At 42.4% G+C, this 15,936-nt stretch overlaps 2 protein-coding genes across 3 annotated transcripts in view; both read right to left on the bottom strand.

Moving 5' to 3' along the window:
- On the bottom strand, window positions 1-2,175 carry LOC125901439 (potassium channel subfamily K member 16-like). The gene is made up of 5 exons (XM_049597158.1): window positions 1,963-2,175; window positions 1,396-1,510; window positions 1,150-1,316; window positions 392-560; window positions 1-209 (listed from the first exon to the last, which is right to left on the bottom strand). The coding sequence occupies exons 1-5, from the start codon at window positions 2,173-2,175 to the stop codon at window positions 1-3; spliced, it is 873 nt and encodes a 290-aa protein (XP_049453115.1).
- A 6,324-nt stretch (window positions 2,176-8,499) lies between these two features.
- The window catches only part of kif6 (kinesin family member 6), a 91,340-nt gene continuing 83,903 nt past the window's right edge, over window positions 8,500-15,936 (bottom strand). Inside the window, exons 20-23 of one of the 2 annotated variants that reach the window (XM_049597156.1) lie at window positions 12,033-12,122; window positions 11,816-11,920; window positions 10,818-10,933; window positions 8,500-9,093 (exon numbers count right to left, since the gene is read on the bottom strand). In XM_049597156.1, the coding sequence (XP_049453113.1) occupies window positions 9,080-9,093; window positions 10,818-10,933; window positions 11,816-11,920; window positions 12,033-12,122 (325 nt within the window). In that variant the 3' untranslated portion in view covers window positions 8,500-9,079. The other variant, XM_049597155.1, reaches the window with a different exon arrangement.

Here is a 15,936-nt window from a genome sequence, read left to right as displayed (position 1 = left end):
TCAGATCTTTGATGTGTCCTCTAGTTTACTGGATGACACGTCCTCTTCCTCTTCTTGTTTTTTAAAGCTTGGATGAGTCAGGCCAATCGCATGCTCCATTATTCTGGCTCCTATGTTGAGGATGAGAGCAAGCCAAGCCAAGGCAAAGATGATCCATATGCCTGCAAGGCTACGGTACAGAGAGATGTAATCCTTGCCTGGGTCAGTCCCTACAAGAGTCGACATTACCTTGTTAGAACGTGTTTATTAATCCCAGACAGAAACATGTCTCGCTTTATACATTAAAATGACAACACGGTAATTATCTCAAAACATTAAAAGGCATTGTTTTTCTACTGTGGTCCGCTGTGGTCTTTCTACCACATAGTGCTTGTTCGCTCTCTCTACTCACCCACCACATAGTCTCCAAAACCAATGGTGCTGAGAGTAATGAAGGCGAAATAGAAGCCCTCGCCAAACGTCCAGCCTTCCACATAACTGAACAGCAGAGGGGGGATGACCAAAAACAGCACGCTGCCTGCGATGAAGAACAAACTCACTGCCAGAGCCTCAACTGTTTGCTAGAAAAGAAACGTGAGATCCATAGGCGTCAGTTGGGCATGACAAAAAGGATCATTACCTATTCTTGGCATATCTTAATCTGTACAGTGATTTGTATCAAAGGCAAAGCAAAAATAACTATGAATCAGATGCGCTGGGGGGAAATCAAGGGAAGATGCATTCACTTAAGAAAACAAAAAAATAAAACAATACAAAATAAATAAAAAACAACAAAAAATTGCCCGTCTTTTCAGAATAAACAAGATTTTTATTTTAGAATTATAAAAAAAGTATTGTTGTTGATGATGTTTTAGAATAATGACAAAGGTTTTCATGAAAAAATATGGTGTTGTTTCTCTGAATAAACAAGTCAATTATATTGTATTTCTGAGAAAAAATTCAATGCTTTTTATGCAAAATTTTTGCTTTTGTTTTTCTGAATTAACAATACTATTATCTCAGAATTTTAAGAAAGAATTTCATGGAAAAAATTTTTTTTTTCTAAAATAATGAGATAATAATCTTGTTAGTTCTGAAAAACAGAGCAGAAATCATTTACTTATTTATTTCTCAAGTGAATCCACTATGACTATGGGAATCAGTAAGTACCTTGTGTGGAACAACGGAGACCATTCCCCTCTCCAGTCGCCCCAGATGGATGGTGAGACATTTTCCCAGTTGTTTGAGGAAGGCCAGGTTCAGTGGGATTCCACACAGTGCGTAAAACACACAAAACACTTGACCAGATACAGTGCTGGGGGAGAGGTTGCCATAGCCTGTGGAGAAAACAATGATTTGTCCTTATTGTATCGCATCAGACAGTTCAAACACTGATGGATATGTAACAATGCTCACCTATAGTTGTGACTACTGTGCCTGCAAAAAAGAAGGAGCTACTAAAATCCCAGTTGCTGGGGTTTGTTGAGTTGCCCGAGGGGTTCACTCCCTTTTCCCAGGCATCCAAAATAACCTGCAAACACACAAAGAAGTGTATTAAAATCCCAGAATAAGGTCACACGTACCTCACTAATGCCTATCATTTACTCTATCAATCACTTTGGTAAATACTTTGGATTATGACACACTTATTGATTTTTAGGTCAGGTTACTGTAACACCATTTATTGCTATGTACCTAACCCAATCATAAAATCGATCTCTCAATTTCTCTGCCATTCAGAATTCAATGAGCCCTTTTCATCATCATATTTACTCAGTGATGTACAGACTTGTATACAACCTATTGTCAATCATGACTATTTTGATAAAGATAGACAAGCATTTAAAAAGAAGCTGACAAATTTGGTCTAAAATGACAAAATCCAGATTACTCTCACATAATTAACTGTGAATGTTCCACATTTCAAGAACTCTCCATTGTACATTGTACTTAATTCCTTCAAGAACTGTAAAGAAAGTGAACCTCAACAAACTTCTCCAAGGCTGGTCCATCCAGACAGGTGTAGTTAGCCAGGAAATTCAATTTCTCCAGTTGGAAGTGGTTTCGGTTGTTGTTCTCAGCCTCTCGCTCCAGGATCTGGAAGATGGTGGCCCCAATCAGCAGATATGTGAAGTGGGCCAGAGCCAAAAATGCTGTCCAGCTCAATTTGACTGGCACAAACTGGAACCTCGCCATCAACCTCCTCCAGCACCGGAATAGACCCAAAGACTGATACTTAATCTCAGGAAAGAGGTTAATCACTTCAGGAAGGACTAACAGTCTATAGTCAACAGTCTTGATGAAATCTTAGACCTTATGAGTAGCTCCCCAAAGGTAGATCCATTACTGTACACTGTGACATTCTTCTCCAAAAGTGCAAACAGGAAATCGTCAAGAAGGAGACAAAAATGTACTTAAAGTAACGGAGAGAGTATTAGAATGCTGTTATGGCAACACCAAGAAAAAGTTGGTGTTAAGTATCTTGGGAATGACAGCTCTAACTGGATGATCCTCCAAAGGTTAAACAGCTTGTCGCAGTGCTCTTAGTCTGATTGGTCAGAGTACCATAGATGTTGGGCTTTGACTTATGGGTTGCTTGGGTAACGATCAAACTCCTCTTCTCCATTAGTGTGACATCTGGACGCGCATACACTCTCAACCGTTTCCACTAATAAGGAAGCGGTGGCAGCATCTTGTCAGCAGAACAAAAGTTAATATTTTACCTGGCTGCTGTTGGTTGTCCATGCACCCACAGTTGTGGAGTGCTGATACCAGAACCTTTCAGTACTATTCCACATTGTGGGGACTCATTTTATTGGGAAAGTGTGTTTCAGCCACAAACTATTGATGACATTTGACGATTGATGAATTTACTATGTAGAAGTTGCTGTTGAATTTTGGAGAGGTGTAGAGAGCACTACTTGACTGTGGGCCATAACCCAAAGAGTTGAAAGATGTGTCATTGGAGAACCTAATGGGGTTTTATGGCTGCAGTGTTGAGAGAGCTGACAAATGCCTGAAAGGATGTAAGAAAAGCATCGACTTTAGAGTAGATCCCAACTACAGCTATATTGATTATCGAAACTTTCAGTCTTGCTCTGTTAGGTTGGTGTCCAAAAGTCACTGTTGGCCTGCCTGAAAAAGAACTAACTTCTATTTCGGGTGGAGTAAGAGTGTAGTGAGAACATAGTAAACAATGGGATTTCTTTGATGGCCATATATCCTACATTATGTGATAGAGTGCAGGAAGGAGTCCTAAATCCCGCAAAGGAGTTACTATTTTAGCACTTCCAGTTCCTTTATCTTGAAGTCTATGTTTTTATTGAATGGGGTTTTGGTTAAATGCCTCAAATAAAGTCTGTGGTTAACACAAGCTAGAGACTTTAACATTTTGTTCGACAAATTAATATGTCAGTGAATACCCCACTCCTGAATTTTGAGGCCTTTATTTGTTTTAAAAAGGTGGCTACTAATAATTGCTCTTAAGAAGACCAGAGATTCTTAGGTATGCAAATTTTATTTTCCTTGGAAAGCAAAGGCATGGCCCGCCCTATTCTCCCTCTGATTGGCCAGTACTTGTTTCCTTTACTGGTTGGGTTGGTTAGGATTAAGAAAGAGGCATACGTTTGGTTAGAGTTAGGGTAAAAATATCAGGGTAAGCCAATCAGAAGCAGAGTGAGGTAAAGTAGGGCGGATTATGCCTTCACCAACCTAGGAAAAATAAATTTGCATTGGGGGCAAAAGTCATCATGTCGATGACATCATGGTGTAGTTCATTTGTAGCCAAACGTTAGTTTTTTATTCCTGGCTACTGTTTCTGCAATAATGCAAAATCCAGTGGAAAAATTCAATCGACTATTTGACGATGCAATCCGGCCGATGCTAACCTCCAGGTCAGCCTAAAAAGACAAAATCATCATCCCTGCAGCACGCTATATATTCCTAATGTGGCAGCAATTAATAAACACACCATCTGGAGGCTAAATATTTATTGGTGAATATGAGAATATATATGTATGTATGTATATGTATATATATATATATATATATATATATATATGTATATCATCTGGAAACAAGCTGAGAAAACCAGTTGAAAGTTATGATGTGGGGGTCTGTAAACCATTAAATATTTTTTGAATGGAAGTTAAACGCATATAGACTTTCTATTAAAAAGAATATAAAATCACTTTACATGTAAATAAACCATATTATAGTTATATTTTTCACATTTTCATCTTGCATTTGTGTGTATATAGTAAAAATAAGCCATCGTGCCTAACAATGTCCCATAGCTGATCTAAAATCACTCACACCATGGCCTCACCTGGCTTACTCCTTATTTCTACAATCTAGAACTGTTTTATAGTAATATTTCAAGCCATTATGACTAATTATGTGTGCATTCTTAAGTTGCTAAACAGAGACAACAAAATGAAAGCACAGAAAGTCTGCAAAAAGGGAGCCAAAATCTACATAAACTAATGAGGATTAACAACAGAGTTGACATTTGAAACTGAACAATAGTCTGATATACTATATACTACATGTGAAATGGTGGAATTTTGCTGAAAACCCAAAATATTGAGTGTGTTGGAGGAACATTCCCATTATTGAGGGAAACAGTTCGCTGGCTCTTTAAGCTAAGCCATTTCTTGTATTTGATAGTTACACCCTTCATTAGCTACCGCTGCTATTTAGTCGGAGGTAGAAGTGTTTGTGGAGTTTGTGTCTAGTTTGGTATCAATTAAAAAAGAGCCTTAAATACAGACAGGACAGGAGGACAGTGATTGATGTGACTGAGAGAAATAACAGATACCATGACTTGACCAAGAAGGCTCCTTCTCCATGGCAACTCTGCCAGGATGCAAATTGTGCAGCTGCTTGTTATCTTTCAAACAAATCAACGCAAAGCCATGCAAACAGGTTGTCCCAGTGTTCACAGGTTGTCTTATGTTTGGGTAGGTCTGTAGCGAAGGCTGTGACGTGACTGGATGGGCTGATTATGATTACAGGCTGACGTTGATGGATACAGTGAATGTCAGGAGTCTGGGGCAGTGGCATGAAACTCCATTGCTGTCTGATGGGATGGAATTTATATTCATGTAGTGACATGGTGGTACATTTAGTGCAGAACTGTTTGTTAACTTCTTTTAGGCCACTCAAAATCTAAATTGTAAATTGGCCAGTCCTATGCTAATATCTTAGTATATAATGACGAAAACTCTGTCTGTGTGTGTGTGTCTGTCTGTGTGTCTGTCGGTGTGTCTGTCTGTGTGCCTGTTCCACGTTTTTCTCCTCACTGACTTGGTCAATCCATGTGAAATTTGGCACAGTGGTAGAGGGTCATGGGAGGATGTGAATGAAGCAATATTACATCAATTGGCCAAAGGGGGGCGCTATAGCAACCGATTGAAATTGCAAAATTTGAATGGGCATATCTCATGCCCTGTATGTCGTAGAGACGTGAAACTTTGCACAGAGATGCCTCTCCTCATGAGGAACAAATTTGCCCCAAGAAACCATAACGTCCAGTTATATAGATTTTCAGCCATTTTAAATTTTTTGAAAAACACTTCAAATTGATCTCTTCCTAGGAAGTTTGACCGATCTGCATGAAACTCATAATCTAGGGACCAATATCTAAAGTTACCTCTTGGCAAAAGTTGGAAAACTTACTAAAACTGAGCTTCTATAAGGCAATGAATATTGCGGAGGGCGTGGCTCATCACATAAAGGTGTATAACATCTCAAGGGTTTCACCGATCACCACGCAACTTTGTAGGCATATGACCACACATAATCTGAGGGGACCCCTCCATTATTGACCCGATCAAACAAAATGGAGGCGCTAGAGAGCTAATTTCTAGGCCGAACCACCATATGGATTTTTACTAAACTTGGTAGATATGTAGAACAGGATGCCTCAAGGTGACTGGAGAAATTTAACTCTAATTGGCAACTGGGTGGCGCTATAATAACAGAAAAATGCTTGAAAATGGCTAAAATGTGACCGATCGCTGTGGCTCCCCCTGTGGCCCAATGTTGTTTTTTTTCTAATCTTTGGTATGACTAAAGGCCCGTTTCCACCGCGGGAACGTTGGGGTAATTTTACGGGGCCGGGGCTGTTGGTGCGTGTCTCCACCGCAGGAACCATCCCCGAAGGACAGAGTTCCGGAACTTTTACAGGGGCTAAACAAGTCCCTGCCTCGGAGTAGGTACTCAGAACGGCTCCGAAAAACTCCTGGGTGGGGCTTGGGGTTTACTTGGTGCTGATTGGATATACTCAAGGTGGGATATGACGTCAACAGAAAGCGACAAAATAGCCGGCATTTTTAAAACTGAGCAGACGTCTTCTCCTCTCGTTCATGGCTTCCACTGCCATGTAAATGAAGAGACAAGCCAGAAACCCAGCAACCACCTCAGCTCCTTCCATGTTGATAATCGTCTTTCTTATGTCTGCTTTCTTCTTCTTACTTCTGCTTCTTCTTCTTTGTTGTTCTTCTTCTTTGTTTGTTTCTTTGCCGTGTTGCCCCGGTCAAAATGGTCGCGCAACGATTACGTCACATCCAGAGCCCGTAACTTTACAGGAACCTTCCTCCTACTCCACCCTCTCAGTGGAGACACGGCGGTTGAGAGGGTCGAGGGAGGGGACGTTCCTGTAAAGTTCCTGCCCCCCAAATAGTACCAGGAACTTCTTCAGTAGAAACGGGCCTTAAGTCACGGTATGGTATGCTGTACTCAGTGGGTATGGATAGTTTCATTTAATGTTAAGTGAGTGATATTATCTACGCTGAGCCACCAAATTAAATGTTGCCATAATTGACTGTGTGATGATCATTCAGCTCAATACACAATGATCAATACTCCATGCAAAGAAATGTTTGTAATTTGAATTTCAAATACTGCATCTTAAGGAAGCTCTGCACTGACTGGAGGCCTGCCTACTGCCCAGTGCATGCTGGGATGGGCTTCACCTTCCTGTGTGCCTGAATAGCAGTGAGCACAGATGAATATTAAGGACCATTAGTAAAAACACTGCATAAAAATTGATTCTGCACATATAATTTGCTTGTATCACCACATGTACTGTGCAGTAGGCCACTTGCAAATATAGGCTCATATTTCAGGGAGCCCTTAGAGCCACAGTCATCTCCGCAATACAGCCTTTGGAATGTAACAAGGGTGGATTAGTATTGGTAGTATGTGGAATGAATTTGACTACTAATGGACTTAGAATAATAACTAATGATGCAACCAAATATTGTGGTTGGCTTTATACCTGTCATGGCTAACATGTGTGAAGACTCCCTTAAAAGAATAATTCACACTCAAAATCACTATTCACCTCCACGGTGAACGGAAGATCTAAAAAAGGTGGATATTCTTCAAGGATTGAGGTAATCAGGGTCCACAACTGAGCAAAACTATATCAAAACATCCATTTACAAACTCTCACATAACTCATGCAGTATAATCCAAATCTCATTTATATATGCTCAATACTTCCCCAACACATGCATCTTTGCTATTATGTTACGATACAAAACACGCACTGACTTATGGCTCTATGTCCCTATATTTTTGTGTGTAAGTAATTAATGGAAACAACTCTATTTATTATTATTATTATTATTTATTTATTTATTTTTTTAACAAATTCTTCCTCCCACAGTCCAAAGACATGCAGATTGGGGACTAGGTTAATTGGTAACTCTAAATTGTCCGTAGGTGTGAATGTGAGCGTGAATGGTTGTTTGTCTCTATGTGACAGCCCTGCGATAGTCTGGCGACCTGTCCAGGGTGTACCCTGCCTCTCGCCCGATGTCAGCTGGGATAGGCTCCAGCCCCCCTGCGACCCTGAAGAGGATGAAGCGGTTAGAAGATGAATGAATGACTGAATGAATTTTTAAATTCCCCCAATACTAAGTGAGAGCGCTGCAGCCGGTAGCTGCCAAACAGGCAAAAGCTTACCATCAATGTACCTTTAGTGGATAAAAACTGACTGGTTACTGGTTGCACTGCAGCCTGTTTCATGCTCCAGGCTGCATCACTCTCATTTGATGCTGGACCAATAAAAAAACTGGTTGTTCCCATTAGTCACTTAGACACAGAGAAAATAGGGTCCAGGCTGAAAAATGCATCAGATTCTCATTAGAGAGGTCATTTCCAGGGTCATTTCCAGTTGAATTTCATGCAAAATTTGCCAAAGTAACCCCATACTACAACTGCCATTTGCAAGAGACTTACTGTAAAGGAAGAGCTGTAAGAAAGAGATTTAGCATTAGTGATGAATAAAGAAAACACCAACTTTGGCTAGCAGAATGTTTACAGAAATGTAATGCTCCTGCTGGGTTTAAAGTCACGTGGCATATAAAGGCAGATGGGCTGTTATGTGGGACTAAACAACTCATACTATGTGCTTGTCAGTGCCAAGTACACTGGCCAAGTAACTCATAAAAGGCTGCAAAGCACTACAGTAATAAGAATTGTGGCATCTTGCACTGTTTTGGTCCATGGCATTTTGTGTAAATTTATTTTTCAATTGATATTTTGTGCAGATCCTTTTTTACAGAATATCAGAAACAATCAGGAAAACTATTGCAAATATACTACATACCTCTATTTACAACATTTTACACAATATGTATTACACTGCTGTTCAAAGTACATATAAAATGAAACCAGACAGAAATATGAAATGTACGCATATGGAAACTTCCTGTGACCATTTAAAATAGTCATGATTCATTTCTTCTTTAAACACATTACTGGAGCCGACGGGTTTCCTGTTGTCCGCTCCTTCCTCTGATATCTTGAGACAACATTTGTTCAGATCAAATGGCCGGCACAGGCTGTGATTTATACTGCTGCCCATTATATGACTGGTGTGCTTTCTGGGAGGCCAGCAAGTGTGTGTAAAAATCAGACAGGATGTGTGTTTGGCAGGGGGATCTTTTTATGAGAAATGTTTTGGACTCAGTTGAGATTTCTCCACACATTGTCATTCATGTCTAATTTACGTTTTCAGGACAGATGTGGCAGTCACACAAGCAGTCAGATGACGATAACTTCAGGCCTTCATCAGAATTTCTTGTTATTATTGAGGATGGTCTGAAATACATGAAAAAAATACAAGGCAGATTAGACATCAAGTTGGAAGTGTTTGAGAAATAAGTCATCAAGAAATTTGACAAGACAAAGAGCTTTTCTTGATCCTAAAAATTAAAAACTAAAACTAAAAAAAATATTCTCAGAGTAACAATCCCTGAATCAAACATCCCCTAAGTATGACTTCAATTACAATAACAGCCTACACTCTGAAATCTTGCTGTCTCTTTAATTGCCAAGTTCCCTACACTTCCAGCATGCACTAGTGACTTAAAAGCTGTTTTGATGGGAGGGATAGCACCATACAGGGGTTACCAAACAACCAAGGAGAGGGGCTTTCCTGTCAAAACACAGTCGCTATGCCAAGGTAAAGAGGCATGAAATGAGTCCTCCTTGCCTGAAGTGGGGAAAGAAAAGAAAGAAAGACTTAAGAGGGCAAATGTGCTCCTCAGCCCGACTGTTTTTCTGTCTGCTGTCTCCGCTCATTTGGCCAGCGCTCCGTCTGTTCACATGACCTCAGTCGTTCTGCATATCTGGTGGCAAGCCACAAGACAGCCAAGTCCACTTTTCTGTCTGCCAAAGTAAGCAGCTGCACAAGGGTCAAAGGAGAGGGGAGAGTGTAACAGAGAGAGGAACTACGTAAGAGCAAAAGATGAGTCGCTGTGGAGCTAGAAGACGTGAGGCTGCGAAGGGGGTGAGGGTGTTTGTGTGAAATTATGGGATCCTGACCAAAACAGACATTCCCTACTCGTCACGCACTGCTGCCAGAAAAAGCAAAACTGAATCTGAAATCACTCTCAGCTTATAAGTGGTCGCTCATCAAGTGTAAAATATTACAGGTAGTTTCTAATATGGAACATATACTATAGAATGTGGTGTATGTTAATTAAACTCTAATAAGCTTGAAGCAATACATTGATGGTGAAGTGTTGTAATGTATCACACCACCAGAGGGCAGCGTTGAATGCAAAATGCATATTGTGTGAAAGCTTACATCATTTCTTGCTGTTTGTGTCTGTGTGTTTGTACTTTTAAATGCTATACAGTGAGGACCAAAAAACGTATATTAGCAACAGAGTGAGGACATTTTTGCCAAGTGAGGACATTTTGGCCGGTCCTCACTTTTTCAAAGGTCTGTTTGAGAGTTAAGACTTGGTTTTAGGGTTCAGGTTAGAATTAGTGTTTAGGTTAGGGTAAGGGTAAGAGTTGGGGCTAGGCATTTAGGTGGGATGGTTAAGGATACGGTAAGGGGGTAAGAAATGCATTATGTCAATGAGGGTCCTAACAAAGTTAAAAGTACAAGAATGTGTGTGTGTGTGTGTGTGTGTGTGTGTGCGCGCGCCTAAGTTTGCTACTTTGGGACACACGTTCAGACTTAAGACCAATTAATTGGGGACAGCTTGAGCAACTGAGGACAAAAGTTGTGTTAATGTTAGGGTTAAGTTAAGGTTAGGGTAAGTGTTAGGATATCCAAGTTATGTCCCCAAAAGTGTAGTAGATGTGTGTGTGTCAAGTATAGTCAATGTTTATTTTTATAGCACCATATCATAACAAAACTTATCTCAGGAAACTTTCCTCAGAGAGCAGGTCTAGGCTGTACTCTTTTCATTTACAGAGATGCAACGAATCAAATGAATTAAAGAAGAAACTTCCTTTTAACAGGCAGAAACCTCAAGCAGAACCAAAACTCTATGTTGTGCAGCCATCAACCCCTGTATGAGTGTTACCTGCTCTGTTGAGGAGTTTTTGCCTGGCTCTGATAAAGGCCAGGATGTCTGCATCAGTCTGCTGGTCTCCAGTCAGGGGTATCGACGAGGATGAGAGGTTGGTGTTGGAAAGGGCCCTGAAATGTACATACAGTACGTGCAATGTAGTTCGATAATATCAGCACGAGTTCTTCACAGTTTCTGTAACACAAATCAGGACTTTATATTGCTCTCACTTTATATATGTTTGTGTTAGGGGGGCATAAACTCAAAAGCCCCTCACCATTCTGTACACCTCCTCGGTTAAATGCATCAACCGTTCAAAAGCTTTAAGGAAACAAGTTAAAAACCTTAACAGGTAACAGCTCCTCATATCACAGAGCCTCTGTATGAAACAATAGCATCTCTGTACTATGAGTGGTTGCTGGAGAGATGAACAAAAGCATATACGTTATGCACTGAGTGTTTTACTGTGGTTGTAAAACGGCAGTTCTAGCAGCAGCGTTCAAGCGAGACCCCAGCTCTTTGATTTCTTAATAGAGTTTGGAGACATTACTTCACAAAGAAATAAAAAAAGTTATGGCTGCGTTCATAAGTGGAGAGAAAACAACGCACAGCTATAAAATGTACAGGGCTAGACTGTATGTACAGATTTAAGAGCTACTGTAAACGTGGAATACGCTACTGTAATGTTTGCCTTTGTGCATAGACGTGAAAGCAATGTACACACAGTGGTGAAAATACACAATTCACTTATTGTTTATCATTATGTACAATTATTTTTATGGTCTTGGGTCAATCAAAAAGGCAATATTGTGACAGGGTTAAAAATTAGACATCAGAGGCCCCAGTTATTTCAGAATAATAACTTCACAGAGATTTACTTAGAATGTCGTATGACCTGAATTTTGGTTTTAAAGGGCTACAAATTTAATGTATGTGCCATAATTTCATGAAAAAAACATGTGTTGTTTTCCAAGCCATCCATTCATTTCCAACATGTCAAGCCCTCCATGTACCTCCACTCAGATGAAGGAGTGAAGTCAGTCACCCTCCCATCCAGGGACTTATCATGGCGTGCTGGGACAGCTGTCACGGGAGGTACGCTTTTGGGGATGAAGCTCCTGAAATGTAATAATTACAATTTTATTATGATGAGGGCAAAGTGTGACAGGCAGTTTAATCCAGTAGTACTTTATAGTTAACAAATAAGAGATTGAGTGAAGCTAGGCTGACCTGAGCTCTTGAACAGGAGCAGTGGAACAGTCTGGATTTGGGTCTGGGTCTGCTGGGGAGTCTCTCACAGTGCTGCTCAGACCTGGTGCGCTGTATCACAGGTAAGGACAGCATTTCATTTATACTGTTACAACATAATCCCACAGATTATCTGTATATTGATCCATAGGTGCATTCATTGAATCTACAGTAGGTATTTACAGTACCTACCTTTTTGTTTGTCAGTATTATCACATACATGTCTTAACCACAAGAGGGAGCAACAATGCAAAGTAGTTTGCACTCTTCATGCACAGGGTTTCTGCTGGTTTGTCAAATTAAATTTAAGATGTTTAAGATCTTTTTTAATTCCTCATAGAATGCAATTTAATACCTGTTTCCCAATCACACTGGTCAAAGAAGAAAAGTATGATGGAAACCAGTAGGGACGATTTTGGCCTGAAGACTTCCCAGCAGCATATAACAATGATTACTGCTGATATAATTAATTACATTAATAAAACCTGGATCCAGATAAATGGAAGACAATGGATAAACAAATTAAAAGTTACTAATAATTGACAGTTAATCAACATTTCACAAGTATAAGACAATGAGCTCACTGTAGTGACCGGTTTGCTACACATCTGACAGAGCTGACTGAAACCCAACGGCGCGGAAGCAGGGGGGCCAGGGGGCCATTGGCCCCCCCACTTTTACCCTCCTGCCACATTATTTTTAAGCCGAATCAAAGGTCCCTATATTACATTACTTATGGTAAAAAAGACTTTCACTCTTCACTTCCACTCATACCATAGGTAAAATACAGAGAGGGGCCATAGAGAGAAAGATACAGCCTTCAGCAGGCACTCAATTGTGTGCATCTGTTACTGCCTCACCAACCCGGTATAGCCTCGAGCATCCTCGGCAGGCTCCGGGTAGACTCTCAGCCGTCTGGCTCTATCGAACAGCACCTAGCACTAATCCCCACTAACCCTGGCACCGTATTGTAAGAACTCCCCAATTATAAAAAATAGAAATAAATCAAAAAGCGAGGCAAATTGTAGGCCTATCTGGTTCGCAATCAAACATTTCTAGTGCTGGTGTGTTTTATTTTTTTCTCAATGCCCCTCCGCGGCTCCATAGTACACAAACATAAAACAAAAAATAAAGAATCTGAACTTAAACTCAATTTGTCTGACTTACATTTATCTCTTTCATATCATGAATGCATAGATCTATGCTTTTGATGTGATATGCAGCCTGCCTGTCTACATAGGCTACAGCGGCCCTGGACCTGCTGTGCACAGATGTGGTGCGGCGTTTTGATCAGGAGGGACTCTGCGTAACTGCAGGGCGAGAGCAGGCACTTCTTGAGGCAGCTCAGGGGAAACGAGAGCGGCTAAGAGAGCTTAGATCAGGCCCAAAAAATCTAGCCCGACCCGGCCCGAGCCTGTGCACGTTATGTCTGGGACGGGATTTAAATTATGACGGGATTTTAATTATGATTTAAACCCGTCATTTTTCAATAAGTTGGCTGTTACTTGAATGACAGAAATAGGATATTTATGAATGGCGCAACACGGAAGCATGATTATGTAATAAAACAGGTGTTTATTTTAGGATCCAGGTGGTGAAGGGCTGTGCGCGCACAATGTTCCAACAGGGGACAGCCCTCCATTCCGAAACACTGCCTTTCCGAACCAGCCCCACTCCAAAATTGATTTTCAATCAAGTTTGAGAATTGTATTGCAGAGTTTTGCACAGCGGTGACCGGATCTTTGCCCTTAAACCACAAAAAAATGTGATGGCACAACAGTCTTCTTCAGTACATTATTCTATGCTTTCTTTTGATTTTCACATTGGCTAGTCATCCTGTTTAATTTGTCTTCTGATTAAATCAGAACCGTTGAAACAAGTTGTAGGAAGCCTCTGCAAGTAATTGGTTGCTGGCAGACACTCTGTGGTGCAATAAAATGTTAATCAGCAGTGTCGTGCACTGTAGAGCCGATGCGCTGCTGGTTCTGCCGGCCTGAATGGAATATAATGTCTATAGCCTTACTGTTGTGTACCGCCTTATAGACTGAGCTGAGTAGTGATGCGCGGGTTGACCCGTAACCCATGGGGACCAGCAAATGGACCTGCAGGTCGGGCAGCAGTGATCGTCTGTTAAATCGGTCTGTAAATGATAGTTTGACATTATTGTTATTATAATCATAAGGCTATTACTGTCATGGCATCCGAAGGTACTGATGCGTTGAGCAGGTGACAGTCCGCGGTCGTTTTCAAAACACACTTGTTCCAAAAGAATCTTGTTGAAACTTTAAACAATAATGAATTGTACAAAATGGGGGAAACAAACGTTGACAAAAACGGTTCCTCGTACTCGTCTCCCTCCGTTTATCCGGGTCCGGGTTGCGGGGGCAGCAGCCTCAGCAAAGAAGCCCAGACAGTCCTCTCTCCAGCCACCTCCGTCAGCTCTTCCGAGGGAACCCCCAGGTGTTCCCAGGCCAGCCGGGCGATGTAATCCCTCCAGCGTGTCCTGGGGCGGCTCCGAGGTCTCCTCCCGGTTGGACATGCCCGAAACAACTGCCAAGGGAGGCGTTCGGGAGGCATCCTTACCTGATGCCTGAACCACCTCAACTGGCTCAACTCCACCTAGCAGCGGCTCTACTCCAAGTCCCTCCCGGATGTCTGAACTCCTCACCCTATCTCTAAGGCTGAGCCCAGCCACCCTGCGGAGGAAACTGATTTCGGCCGCTTGTACTCGCAATCTCGTTCTTTCGGTCACTACCCAGAGCTCGTGACCATAGGTGAGGTTTGGAACGTAGATCAACCGGTAAATTGAGAGTTTCGCTTCCTGGCTAAGCTCCCTTTTCACCACAACGGACCAGTTAAGCGCCCCCATCACTGCTGACGCTGCCCCAGTCCGCCTGTCAATCTCCTGCTCCATCCTACCCTCACTCATGAACAAGATCCCGAGATACTTAAACTCCTCCACCTGAGGCAGGACCTCCCCCCCGACCCGGAGTGGGCAATCCACCCTTTTCTGGCTAAGGACCATGGCCTCAGACTTGGAGGTGCTGATTCTCATCCCAGCCGCTTCACGCTCGGCTGCAAACCGTCCCAGCGAGAGCTGGAGGTCACTGTTCAATGGGGCTAGGAGGACCACGTCATCCGCAAAGATCAGGGACGAGATCCTCCCGTCACCGAACCTGACACCCTCCACCACTCGGCTGCGCCTAGAAATTCTGTCCATGAAAGTTATGAACAGAACCGGTGACACCGGGAACAGGTCCAACTTACTGCCGGCCACGCGAACCAGACACGTGCTCCTTCAGTAGAGGGACTGGATGGCCCTTAGCAGAGGGCCACCAACCCCATACTCCTGGAGCACCCCCCGCAGGATGCCCCTGGGGACATGGTCGTAAGCCTTCTCCAAATCCACAAAACACATGTGGACTGGTTGGGCGCACTCCCATACCCCCTCCAGCATCCTGGCAAGGGTAAAGAGCTGGTCCATGGTTCCGCATCTGGGACAAAAACCACATTGCTCCTCCTCAATCCGAGGTTCAACTATCGACCGGACCCTCTTCTCCAGCACCCTGGCGTAGACCTTACCGGGTAGGCTGAGGAGTGTGATCCCCCTGTAGTTGGAACACACCCTCTGGTCCCCTTTCTTAAAGATGGGGACCACCACCCCGGTCTGCCACTCCAGAGGCACTGACCCTGATGTCCACGCAATGTTGCAGAGGCGTGTCAGCCAGGACAGCCCTACAACATCCAGAGCCTTGAGGTATCCAGGGCGAATCTTGTCCACCCCCGGGGCTCCACCGCCGCGTGTTTCCTTCACTACCTCGGTGACTTCTGCCCCAGAAATTGGACGACCCGCCCCCGAGACCCCCGGCTCTGTTTCCTCACTGGA

The sequence above is a fragment of the Epinephelus fuscoguttatus genome, linkage group LG14 (genome assembly GCF_011397635.1).
Source record: "Epinephelus fuscoguttatus linkage group LG14, E.fuscoguttatus.final_Chr_v1".
Lineage (NCBI taxonomy): Eukaryota > Metazoa > Chordata > Actinopteri > Perciformes > Serranidae > Epinephelus > Epinephelus fuscoguttatus.
The sequence above is the reverse complement of the archived record's forward strand: the minus strand, read 5'-3'. Positions and strand labels throughout refer to the sequence as shown.

Bases quoted from the DNA above. Each gene is read 5' to 3' on its own strand.
- LOC125901439 (XM_049597158.1), bottom strand. From the start codon at position 2,175: ATGGCGAGGTTCCAGTTTGTGCCAGTCAAATTGAGCTGGACAGCATTT. The intron at 1,511-1,962 runs GTTCACTTTCTT...GTGTGTTTGCAG, and splicing joins CCTTGGAGAAGTTTGTTGAG to GTTATTTTGGATGCCTGGGA. The intron at 561-1,149 runs GTACTTACTGAT...TTTCTTTTCTAG, and splicing joins TCTCCGTTGTTCCACACAAG to CAAACAGTTGAGGCTCTGGC.